Here is a 13,707-nt window from a genome sequence, read left to right as displayed (position 1 = left end):
CACATTGCCGCAACCGGTGCTCTGACGTCAGACGCCACTCTCTGTTCCCAGGACACACCGGAAGAGAATAACACCCTTCACCGCACAGAAAGCTGTTAAACTACAACTCTCCGGTAAGGAAACGATCTTCATTCAAGGTACTGCTTCCTCTACTAGAGTACTGTAAAGTATTGCCACTATGAACTGCTTGCTATTTTGAAGTAACGTTCCTTGTGTTTGCTATCCGTTATTTATCATTGCTATACTGCTGCAAAGTCTGCTTTCTGCTATTTTCCTAATTCTTGCAGTACTAATACTAAAAGTTGATCTAACATTATATGAAGTATTTCCTCACTTGCTGCTTATGGACATTTCTCACTCAACTGCATGTGACTTCACTAACAAGTATAGCTTGAACTCTTTTGCTACTTTTGACCTTGTTCTCTTATTATCATTGCTCTGCTGAATCAAGAAGAGATTAAGTTGATGACTATCCAAATATTGATAAAAAAATCATACAAGGCTACAATTGACTTTGTTCTCATATAATCTTTGTTTCTCTTGTCTTATGAAGATAATAAGATAAGTTGCTGTATTGGAATACTGATAACTTTTCTAATCCACAAAGCATCACTACTAATTCTTGGTAACTACTGGTATATGTTTATAATAAAAACACCTATAATAATAGTTAATACTTCCAAATAGTATTAACAATCACTAGATGTAACACAAAATATATTTTCCTGTACTACATAAGGGAAACTTTAACAAGACAGTTACATATTACTAAGCCATAAAAGCATAACAATGGAACAACCAGACCTCCCACAGGTTGTTTACAATATGTCTCAAAAAATGGATCAGATGGGAAAAGCCATCTTGGATTTGCAAAAGGAGAACCAAGTTTTGAAGGGACTTATAAAAGAGTCCAAAGAACAATATTCCAGCTCTCTGGAACCTCAAGTCTGTGTACCAGAATTATTCTCTGGAGATAGAAGGTCATATAGACAATTTAAAAATGCCTGTGGTCTTCTATACAATTTAAAACCTAGAACATATCCCAATGACCGTGTGAAAGTGTTAACCACCATATCCTATTTAAGGGCTGAACCTAGGATTTGGGCGGATCAATTGTGTGAATCTAACTCTCCTATTTTGAACTCCTTAAGTGATTTTTTTCAAGCCATGGATGAGTTATATTCTGATACTGACATTCAGCTTTCTGCAGAATTTAAAATGAGACAACTAAAACAAGGTAAAAGGCCAGTTGAAGAATATATAACGGAATTCAAGTTATATGCTACATATTCTTCCTGGAGTCGAGTTTCTCTGAGAAATCAATTTAGACTTGGGCTTTCGGAAAGCCTGAAGGATGAGCTTGCACGCACTGAAATGCCAGACACTCTTGAAGCACTAATGAGATTAGCAACGCAAATAGATCGCTGAATTCGAGAGAGAAAAGCAGAGCGCTACCATACTGATTCTCAGTTTAAAGTACAACCCACAGTTCATCCAAAACAACCTGGGATTTCAACAGAAAGAGTCACCCCCATGGAGATTGGCATGTTGAGAGGACCTTTAACTACTGATGAAAGATTACGTCGCAGGGCCCAGCACCTCTGTATGTATTGTGCCGATCCCAACCACACAGTCACTGACTGTCCAACTCTACGCAAGAACAAAAAGCGTAAGTTTACATTTATGCATAAATCAGATTCTTATGAAACTTCTCAAATTTACTGTGACTTATCTCTTTTAATACAGTGGGACCGTAAGAGGTTGAACGCTAAAGCAATAATAGACTCCGGAACATCAGGCAACTTTATGGATGTCAATTTTGTTCACCACAATAAAATACCTGTTGTTGAAAAAAAATCATCTGTATTCCTCCGAGTTATTGATGGGTCCACTCTCACGACTAGACCTATCACTCAACATACTATACCTCTTTTAACTACTACTGATTCAGGGCATACTGAATTTGTTGTTTTTGATATAATTCCATCACCTCATTTTCCTCTTGTTTTAGGTTTAAACTGGTTACAGTTACATAATCCTGTAATTAACTGGCAGACTCTACAACTAAGCTTTTCCTCACCTTATTGCAAAAATACATGTTATCCACAACAAGACATATTACTCACAGACTCCAAGACCTCACCTTTACCTTCATTCTACAGTGATTTTACTGATGTATTTAGTAAGGTAGAAGCAGAGACTCTACCTCCTCATCGGATTTACGATTGTCCGATAGAATTAATTCCTGGTTCTACACTTCCTGTAGGTCATCTATATCCATTAAGCCAACCTGAGCTTAACTATTTAAAAGAGTACCTCTCTGAAAACTTACACAAAGGTTTTATACGATCTTCTACGTCTCCTACTGCAGCCGGAATGTTTTTTGTCACAAATAAAGACAAAACACTAAGACCGATAATTGATTACCGGGAACTAAACAAATGCACAGTAAAAAAACGCTACCCGCTACCCCTAATTCCGGAGTTAATTGAAAGACTAACCGATGTAACTATTTTTTCAAAACTTGATCTTAGAGGTGCGTATAATCTCATCCGCATACTTCAAGGGGATGAATGGCTCACGGCATTCAGGACCAGATACGGTCTTTTTGAATACTTAGTGATGCCATTTGGTCTTTGTAACGCCCCTGCCACGTTCCAGCATTTCATTAATGACATCTTCAGAGATTTGCTGGACGAGTGTATTGTGGTATACCTTGATGATATTTTAATTTATTCAAAAAATGAAGCGGAACATATCAAACACGTTAGATGGGTGTTAGCAAGGCTGAGAGTCCACAAACTTTATGCCAAGCCAGAAAAATGTTCATTTCATGACACCACCATATCATTTTTGGGTTATACTATCTCACCCTCTGGCATACAAATGCAGACTGAAAAAGTCAAAGCTGTAAAAGATTGGCCAACACCTACGAATAAAAAGGAATTACAAAGATTCCTAGGATTCTCGAACTATTATCGAAAATTTATCAAGGGCTTCTCAGAGATCGTCAAACCACTCACACAACTGACAGGAACTAGTCTACCCTTCAAATGGACTCCAACTCATACTACAGTCTTTGAACAACTGAAGACTTCATTCAGTACTGCTCCCATTTTGAGATTTCCTGATGTGAATCTACCCTATATTCTTGAGGTTGACTCCTCAGATCATTCTATAGGTGCAGTACTCTCTCAACAAAAAACTAACACTGACCCAATACACCCTGTTTCATTCTTCTCTAGAGCAATGAGTCCAGCAGAAAGGAATTACGCAATAGGTGATAAGGAGTTACTAGCCATCCGTAAGTCATTGGAGTTCTGGAGACATCTATTGGAAGGGGCTTTGCATCCCATTGTGATTTTCACCGATCACAAAAATTTACAATATTTACAAAACAACAAAACCCTGTCAGGTAGACAAGTACGTTGGTCTCTTTACTTTTCTAGATTTGATTTCCAGATAATTTATCGTCCTGCCTGTAAGAATGGTAAAGCTGACACACTTTCAAGGCAAGATTCCAACTTACCTGAGTTACAAAATCCAACAAGTATCATTCCTACAGATCGATTCCTTGGTTTTACTACAACCTTTCTCAAGGAAGTAAAAAAAAATTCTACAAAACCCCCATCCATCAGGAATAAAAATGTATCCCAGAAGGATGGTATCTATTATTTTAAAGACAAGATGTATATCCCAACTGAGATGAGGCATCATATTTTAAAACAACATCATGATTCTCCATTAGCCGGACATCCAGGCGTAGCTCGCACTTTGGACTTACTGTCTAGAAAATATTGGTGGCCAAAAATGTTTTCCTCAGTGCTTGATTATGTTAAGTCTTGTGTTATTTGTCAAGTATCTAAAATAGAGAAAAAATCTCCTTATGGATTATTGATGCCTATTCCTATCGCGGAAGGTCCCTGGCAACAAATTAGTCTGGACTTTATTGTTGAATTGCCACCATCAAATGCTTATACCACTATACTAGTTGTTATTGATACCTTCACTAAGATGGCACACTTCTTGTCATTTCACAAATTACCAACTTCCTCTGAAACAGCTACATTGTTCATCGATAACATCATCAAATTGCATGGCATCCCAAAAACAATAATTTCTGACAGAGGTTCTCAATTCACCTCACGTTTTTGGAGAAACTTATGTCTTTCCCTGAAAATTGACCATCATTATACTACATCTTTCCATCCACAAGCTAATGGACAGAAAGACTAAATCAGTGGTTGGATGAATATCTAAGATGCTTCTGTTCATATCAACAACATGAGTGGTATAAGTTCTTGGCACTTGCAGAATTTGCATACAACAACTTAACTAATTCCTCAACAAAACTTACACCTTTCTATGCCAACTACGCTTATCATCCAAATTTTGATTCACTTCCAATCACTCCATCCGTATCTCCGACAGTTGATGAGTTAAATAGTGCCATCCTTGATAATTTCAGGTTCCTCAAAGACAACATCACGAAGGCACAAGCAACACAAAAACACTTCTATGATTTACGTCGTAGGAAGTCTCCTGTTTACAAAATTGGTGACATGGTTTGGTTATCCACCAAAAACCTTTGGATACAAGTTCCTAGCAGAAAACTAACCCAAAGGTTTTGTGGACCTTTTTCTATTTCACGTATCATTAACGAGAACGCAGTTACACTAATTTTACCTGATACTCTAAAAATTCATCCGACTTTTCATGTGTCATTGCTCAAACCATACCTTCCAACCAGAACCACTCTTCCACTCATTCCATCAAACTTGAACTCAGATGATTCCGAAGTTTATGAAGTTCATTCACTGCTCGATTCCAGATTCCATAAAGGAATTTTACAATATTTAGTTCGTTGGAAAAATTTCTCTGAAGAAGAAGACAGTTGGGAGCCTTCTTCTAATCTACAGGCTCCTCGTTTAGTGGCACTATTTCACCGACGCTTTCCTGATCGTCCACGACCTCAAGCTATGGGACAGCTTGCCTGAGGAGGGGGTCCTGTCAGGTTCCATTGTTTGTGTATATACCTTTAAGTACTGAATGACCACATACACACACACCCTTTATAACACCTGCAATAGCGTCATTCCTTGCTTAGTAGTTTGTTTAAACTGCCTGAGTAGTATTACCTTAGCTAAGCTCCTGGATTCTAAGTACTCTTAGCTTATTTCGTATCAAGAACCTTTAATCTTCTAGAAGTGATTCTGACAATTCTACCGCAACTAACTCTCTGCTTGCCTCTAAAAATTCTAACAGTGCTTCTGCAAGTCTTTTTCCAGCCTTTTTCTGTGTAACTGCCTACTGAGGACATCAGAGTGTCAGATTGGATTACCTTCTCATTTTCAAGGAGTCTAACATTGAGGACTCTTCAGTAAGGACTGTTATAACTGTGGTATATACTAAATTCAGCATTATTCTATAACGCTTATCATTTACAGAGTTGTGTACCTTTCTATTGGCACATTGCCGCAACCGGTGCTCTGACGTCAGGCGCCACTCTCTGTTCCCAGGACACACCGGAAGAGAATAACACCCTTCACCGCACAGAAAGCTGTTAAACTACAACTCTCCGGTAAGGAAACAATCTTCATTCAAGGTACTGCTTCCTCTACTAGAGTACTGTAAAGTATTGCCACTATGAACTGTTTGCTATTTTGAAGTAACGTTCCTTGTGTTTGCTATCCGTTATTTATCATTGCTATACTGCTGCAAAGTCTGCTTTCTGCTATTTTCCTAATTCTTGCAGTACTAATACTAAAAGTTGATCTAACATTATATGAAGTATTTCCTCACTTGCTGCTTATGGACATTTCTCACTCAACTGCATTTGACTTCACTAACAAGTATAGCTTGAACTCTTTTGCTACGTTTGACCTTGTTCTCTTATTATCATTGCTCTGCTGAATCAAGAAAAGATTAAGTTGATGACTATCCAAATATTGATAAAAAAATTATACAAGGCTACAATTGACTTTGTTCTCATATAATCTTTGTTTCTCTTGTCTTATGAAGATAATAAGATAAGTTTCTGTATTGGAATACTGATAACTTTTCTAATCCACAAAGCATCACTACTAATTCTTGGTAACTACTGGTATATGTTTATAATAAAAACACCTATAATAATAGTTAATACTTCCAAATAGTAACAATCACTAGTTGTAACACAAAATATATTTTCCTGTACTACATAAGGGAAACTTTAACAAGACAGTTACACCCTTTGTCTCCCAAAATTGTTACCTTTTATATTAGACCCATGTTTTTAGTGCTGTGCAATCTGTTACCACTCTATAATTTCTGATAATAATAACTTACTAATTTTCAATCAATACTTTGTTGTATTGTTCTTGAAACTAAGCGTTCCAGTAGCAATATTTATAGACAACAATGTAACTTTAATGTAAATTAAAAAATAAAATTTAGAAAAAAGATCTTACCAGTTTTTCACTTATACATGCCATTAGTGTAGAGGGATCTGCTGCATTTACCATCTCCCAGATATCTGATTGGTTTATAATGGGGTTCTTCAATTCAAATGTCATTGTGACTCCACCAGTAAAGTTTACAAAAGCATCTGCAGGGTCACCCCAATGCAATTGCTGATATGCACCACAAAGTCTGAAGTTAGGAAAAGCACAAGAATATTTCATATCAGTTACTTTAATGAACCTTGATCTTTAGACATGAATAGATAAACATCAGTTTTATTATTATACATTTTAGCTATTACACTATGATTTAAAAATAGTTATTAATGTTTTTATTATTGCTCTTGAAAAAGACGATTTTAATCGTTGAAATGCATTGAGCTGAGCTCACAATAAACCCTTTGGTTTTTTATACACAATTTATTTGTGTTTGCTTGACAACGCCAAAATTTGGATTTTAAGGAGTAAGTAACAACTTTATTTACATCCAGAGCCTTTTACTATTTTCCTCATTGGAGTACTTTCTTCTCCAGCTTGGCTGTACACCATCCATTGAGCGGTGTTCTCCAGACCGGCCAACAATCTGAATCCTATGGAGTGAGTATACTGCACACATATTCATTTGAAAGTTATTTACACTTCAAGTCATTTTCTTTACCTTCAGTGATATTCAGAGTGGAATTAAGGGACCTGCACCATCTATACTACTATATCTACATATCCACAGTCATTTGGGAGAGACTGTAAGAAGGCAGCGGTCCACATTATAGGAGATTATTAGTCCTTTGTCCATTTACAGATTGTTTGTTATAAGATCTGCAATTATCTGTATATTTTTTTTTTTGCTATTAAAATATATATCTTCTGCTAACACAAGGTGTGATACATTCTAAACTTTGCAGTCCAGTTATAAAGTATTTGTGAAAGGGTTGAAAAATATCAGAGACAATTAAAACAAGCAAATAAATAATGTTGGCTTATTAGAATAGTCAAGCAAAAATCCAATTAATATACACTTCAAAGAATAAAGGGATTTTCTTAAGATAAAAACGAGATATTTAGGGCTAAATGTCACTTTTTTCAGTAATACACAAGAGCGCACTTCCATAGGCTCAAATAGGAGCCTTGTTCTCTTGCCTTGAGACACGGCAGGAAAACTCATGCAACACAGGGGGCTAGTAGCGCAGCAATTTGTAAATATATATGTATATGATAATATACATATATATTTATGTGTTAATATGTGTATATGTCTATATTAGAATATACATATTTATGTACAGGGTTACCATAGACCGCAATGTAAAGGCACTTTTCAATATCGTTTATTTTCTAACACCCCACTCCCCACAACTTTTTCCCGAAATAAACAGTTTATGCTGTAAAATACAATCACCAAGATTAAAAGTTGTGCTCTAAACCCGGTGTGTAAATAAGGCGAAAAAATTTGCGGTATCGCACTCTCCATAGCTCTGCCATTACAAGTTTTAAAAAAAAACTTCTTTTGTTGTGCGATATGGTGCAATAAGCCCCATAACGCACAAAAGCCAAGGCCTGACTTGACGTACTCGTGAACATTTCCCCCCCCATAGACATAAATGGAGAGAAAGTGTTAGAAAAAACTAACACCTGCGATCGGGGAATGGCGATCGGTATAATGCAATCCCCATTGATGTCAATGGGGAAAAGAAATTTATGTAAAAACCTAACACCCTAACATAAACCCCTAGTCTAAATACCCATAATCCGCTGCCCCTGCCATTGCTGACAGTAAATACAACTATTTATACAGTACAGAGATGCTGAACCTATTTCCTAATGCAATTAATATATGGACCCATGCAATCCTAAAAAAACACTATATGCAGTAATCAAGAATTTGGGGGGGTTGCCACAAGAACATATATAAATATATAGTCAGGTAAATAAAAGAGAAATGTGCAGAAAGAGACAGGAGTGCCTAAAGAATTAACCAATCCTGCTGTAACTCAGTAAAACCCCTTAAGTGTTAACTGGATATGGTGCAAAAAAAAACAAATATGAGAGAGCACTAAATAAAAGCTTAGGATGGAAGCTTTAATCATATAAAAAATATATGCAAACTTTTAAAACAGAATAACCAATAAAAAATAAAAATACGGGGGGCGGAGCTTATAGCTGAAGCGGCAGGATGCATCTGAGAGGAGCTCCTGACTTTGAACACTTTTAATAGTCACTAACTACAGTTATTTTTCAAATATGAAGCAATTTTATGCTGGTTAATAACCTGAAGAGGATTGAAGTCCGTATCCATATCAAGATTGCTGACCGCCTATGCTCTTCAGCTGAGTTGTACAGTGATTACCATTGCTTGCAAGGCCTATCATCTGCATGACCAGGGCTGCCGTAACATAACCCCCCCCAGGAAACTGGGTTACTAGGCAGATATTTAACGCTGTCCCAAAAATCTTTAAGAAGGGGTGATATTATCAGACCTACTCTTTACTCTAGAACATCCATGGGCAGCCTGGGACTGGTGAACAGAGGATAAAGTGTCTTTCCCACTGCACACGCATTTACAAAAAATGGCGCTTAATGCTAACTTAATACTTGAGGCTATGGCCGACCTACTAACTGAACACCATGAGAAGCTTCTGCAATCTTGGTCGGCAGAATGGGGTAACTTGTGTGAGCTAACAAGGCAGATCGGATCTTGACACAGGATGCTAAGGGTCTCCCCGGGGAAATCTGAAAGTGATTCAAGTACCCAAGTGACCTCTCTAAGCGTACCCGATTCCTCGCCTCAGGTCCACGTTCCGGCTGCTGCAGATCAGTGCTGTCAATTTGGAGACCCGGTGTTCAACTCAGTAGATGTGGACATTCCTTCAGATAAATCTGTGAGCCCGAGAGCCCAAAAAAAGTTTCCTACCATGAGGCTGTTGGCCGCAGGAGAGGAGATTGTGCCCAAGACCGACACAAGTACTTTGCTTACCTGCTTAGGGAGGACACACCACTTGCTGGATGTTGGAGCCCTGATGGAGTGCTTGCCGTCATTTTTAGAACATTGGGGCTTGAAAAGGTCAATCCTTGAGAGGCAGCCCCTGGTGCAGCCCGTTCAAAATTAAGTATGCAAGGCGCAGGGGAAAGTGGCTATGGCAGAGAATCCCCACTCTGCATACCAAAACCTCGCTCAGAATGGCATAAAACGGAACGGTGGAGCTTTAATCCTTGATAAACCTAAAGGCAGCTTATGTCATCTGTTTGACCCGGGGGGACCTAATCTGATGCATCGAGCCCCAGTCTCCCTGCGCTTTGCCCCCTGTGAACTTCGCTCTGGTGTCGGATAGAATTGATAAACACGGCAGGGTTTTAGTCAAGACGGAGGACATATCATACCTGCTATTTGACCCTGGCGACCCGTGGAGAGGAGTGTGTGTGCCGGGACTGTGAACTGCATCAGATTGGGGATCGGTTAATCTTGATGCAAGGAATGGGTTTTCTTTCAACAAGACTGATGTTTGACGGATATTCATTGGGAGCTAACCTTATGGGAATTGCCATAGCAAAGTTTTGTTTTTTGTTTTTCTTCTCCCTTATATGGCTTGATGTTGCTATCTTTTCACTCTGCCATATACCAGTGCATGTTTGCAGCACTAAGCCGGGACTGCGCCTGTTTAATGTTGAAATAGATTTCTTGTTGCCTTTAAACAAAAAGAGGCTTAATACATCCAATTAGTTATTGAGGTAATGTCTGCAATGGTTTTCTAAGCTCTTTCTTTGAAGGCTCAATTTTGCCATTTCTCTACCATAATATACACCTGTATATATGTGTATAATCAAGCTGTGCCTATTTTGACCAGCCCCTACAATATGTTTCTATATCCTCATAATATTATGCTTAGAACATGAATAGTAAATCATTATTGGAGCTGAAATTAATGTTGTTATATAAGTAAAATAGGCACAAGGATGCTAAGTTATTTAAAGGTAGGTTTACAGAATCTCTTATCTATGCACTAGAGGTTAAAGTTATACCCAATACTGGTCCTCAATACTGTTTTATTAAAGAATTTCATTCAAGGGTCTAACCCTCCCCTTTATCAAATAGTGACTACCCAATCCAGAGTTTATATATGCAAACTTCTTTATCTATAATGTCAATATTTCTGTCTACACTTGTAATATGAGTTATACCTACATAATAGTGCTGCAAATCCCAGTTGGTTATTATTTACAAATTGCAACCCATACTATGCACAATAATGCTTAATTACCATGTCTAAACTCTAATAGTACCCTGATTTTCAGAGTTTTAAAGATACCTATATACCTAGCTAGAGCCTGCGTCCCCTCACAGATGTAGGGAGGATCAAATCTTTATGTCAATTAAACGCTGATTAGCACACAAATCTAATTCCACTAGATGCAACCAGGAATGAATAGAAATCCCTATACTCTAAACAAACATTTCTGAGATCAGCCCTGTTAGTCATATGTGTATATAGTATATTTCTCTTCTCTATGTTGCACCCCTAATACAAAATCAATGCAGTAAATATTGTTAACAGACTTTAGAGTGTTTCGGTTATCTCTCATTCTTTACAATCTTCTAACCCTGCATTATTAACTAAATTTCAAGGTCCAAGAGTGACCGTATGTAACATTAGAGCTCCTCCTCTTATCCATTTAAATTACATAGGCCCATGAGTGGTCTGCTGATCTTTTGGAGGTGCACTAATCTCCTACATAAAATAGAAAATGAGGTTCCAACATTTATATTCAGTGTTTTGTACAATGGTACCGTATTGCCTTTCTAATTATATGCTGTTATGTACATGGTAATTCAATACTTTCTTCATGAATGTAAAAGCTATACAAATATTACTGTACCCAATGTATATATGGCATTGAACTTTTGTTTATTGTTATATATTTACATAACCTCAATAAAAATCTTATAAAAAAAAAAAAAAATATGTGCTGGGACGTCTCCCAGTGTATATATCTATATAGAGATAAAATCTTAAAAAATCATGTTTCAGTACAAACATAAAATCTATGACATAGCCTATAGACTAATAATCTTCTACGACTCAGATCATATAGTCTAATCTTGAGAGTAGTTGGAGCTTGTTACGCTCAAATGGTGTATATGAGAGCAAAAAAACAAAACAAAAAAAAACACAGAAGTCAATACCTTAGATAGCATAACTTATTATTGATATTGTGATCGTATGTTCGTATATTATTATTCGTCCCCTCGACAGTCTAAGCCACGTCTAGAGGGATATCTGTGCCTAATGTTGATGTTTATAGCAACATCAGGCACAGATATCCCTCTAGACGTGGCTCAGACCGCCGAGGGGACGATTAATATACGAACATATGATCACAATATCAGACATCCCAACCAGCAAAAACTCATTTCAGGGAGGTGGCTTCACCCGCTACTGCGTCGCCCCCCCCTCCCTCCCAGTTATATATTGGACATCTTGAAACCCTAAATAGGATAGAGACTTATCATTAAAGTAGCTTTGCACTAAAAAAAAAGTAGCTTTATTGCACAACCACATACAACAAACCTATTCCTCAGTGATCGTACGCTTGTTGAATGCTTAAATATTTTAGAATACGAAGTTTAATTACCTGCAGTAAATAAGGTAGTATTTGTGTTTTTATTTTATTAAAATCAGTGGGGGCTTTTTGGTTACTGATGCATGCTTTGAGGGTTCTATAACGTCCCAGCAACTAAAGGCATTCCTTAAAGAAACACTTTTCCGGATTTGGGCCACATTGGATCATGGTACTTTTAGTTTCAGGGAGATTGCATTCCATTTGCTGGCATCAGGGAGCCGCTATTACAATCAGGGAGACTCCCTGAACGTCAGGGAGAGTTGGGATGTCTGCAATATTAGTGATAAGTCACAGCATCTAAGGTATTGACTTCTGTGAATTTTAGATTTTTTGCTCTCATATACACCTTTGAGCGTAACAAGCTCCAACTACTGACGCTCAGGGTGCACACACAATTATTTGGAAAAGGTCCAGGGCATAATCCACAATATCCTAAGTTCAAAATCGCCAACATTTCCAAATTAATACCTTCTAATATGGTTACAATTGATCACAATAACATCCATTTACTCAGACAGGCGAACGCTATTGTGACCATATTAGAAGGTATTATTTTGGCGATTTTGAATTTATCATATTGTGGATGATGTCCTGGACCTTTTTCAAATAATTGTGTGTGCACCCTGAGCGTCAGTATTGTGTTAAGCCCCTTGATTGTCCACTGATTGTGGAATTCAACAAAACAGAGTAATTTTAATATAGGGAACTTTTTGCATGTCGCTTGGTGCCACACAATGGGCCTCTCTGTCCTTTAACTCTTAATTTGCTACCTTAATATATTTTGAACAGATTATTTTGATTAGGTTATTAACCTTTTTGATCCCTATCACTCAGACAGTTACACTTTTTAGTCTATTGTATTAAAAGTTATATTTTAATATTGAGCCTCCCCTCATCCATCCAACTATAAGTGTGTGTCTGAGATTTATATGTCTTTCTCTTTTCTTCACCTGACTAAATAAAACTATTAACCCCTAAGCCGCCACCCCCTGCATCGCTATTTCCTAAATAAACCTATTAACCCCCAAACTGCCGCCCCCCACATTGCAACTACTATAATAAACCTATTAACATCTAAATCTCTGCCCCCCACATCGCTACTACTATAATAAAACTATTAACCCCTAAACCGCCACCCCAGATCACTACTACTATAATTAACCTATTAACCCCTAAACCACCGCCCCCGCATCACTACTACTATAATTAACCTATTAACCCCTAAACCACCGCCCCCCACATCGCTACTACTATAATAAACATATTAAACCCTAAACCGCCAGCCCACCACATTGCTACTATATAATAAACCCATTAACCCCTAAACTGCCGACCCCCCCCCCCCGGAGGTAATACTAAACTAAAACTATTAACCCCTAAACTACCAAACACCCACATCGCAACACACTACATTAAACTATTAACCCTAAACTAACTTAAATAAAATTTACAATATGATGAGAGCTGCTTAATTTCTATTGGCTGTTCATATCAGACAATAGGATTTAAGCAGCTCTCATCCTATTGGCTGATTAGAATTTTTCAGCCAATAGGAATGCAACAGTACCCAATATAAAAGGGGTACCTTGCATTTATATTATTCAGTGTGCGGCGGAGATTGCATGAAGAGGAGGCTCCGCGCTGGATGTCGTCG

The 13,707-nt window shown here is 37.6% G+C and overlaps 1 protein-coding gene across 2 annotated transcripts in view; it reads right to left on the bottom strand.

Annotated features, from left to right (window-relative positions):
• The window catches only part of LOC128658135 (calpain-13-like), a 278,722-nt gene that overhangs the window by 112,915 nt on the left and 152,100 nt on the right, over positions 1–13,707 (bottom strand). For both annotated transcript variants that reach the window (XM_053712635.1, XM_053712634.1), the window contains exon 6: positions 6,450–6,630. In XM_053712635.1, the coding sequence (XP_053568610.1) occupies positions 6,450–6,630 (181 nt within the window). The remainder of the gene's footprint in view (positions 1–6,449; positions 6,631–13,707) is intronic.

This window comes from Bombina bombina, chromosome 4 (genome assembly GCF_027579735.1).
Source record: "Bombina bombina isolate aBomBom1 chromosome 4, aBomBom1.pri, whole genome shotgun sequence".
Classification (NCBI taxonomy): domain Eukaryota; kingdom Metazoa; phylum Chordata; class Amphibia; order Anura; family Bombinatoridae; genus Bombina; species Bombina bombina.
Note: the sequence above shows the minus strand (reverse complement) of the source record. Positions and strands in the feature narration are given on the sequence as shown.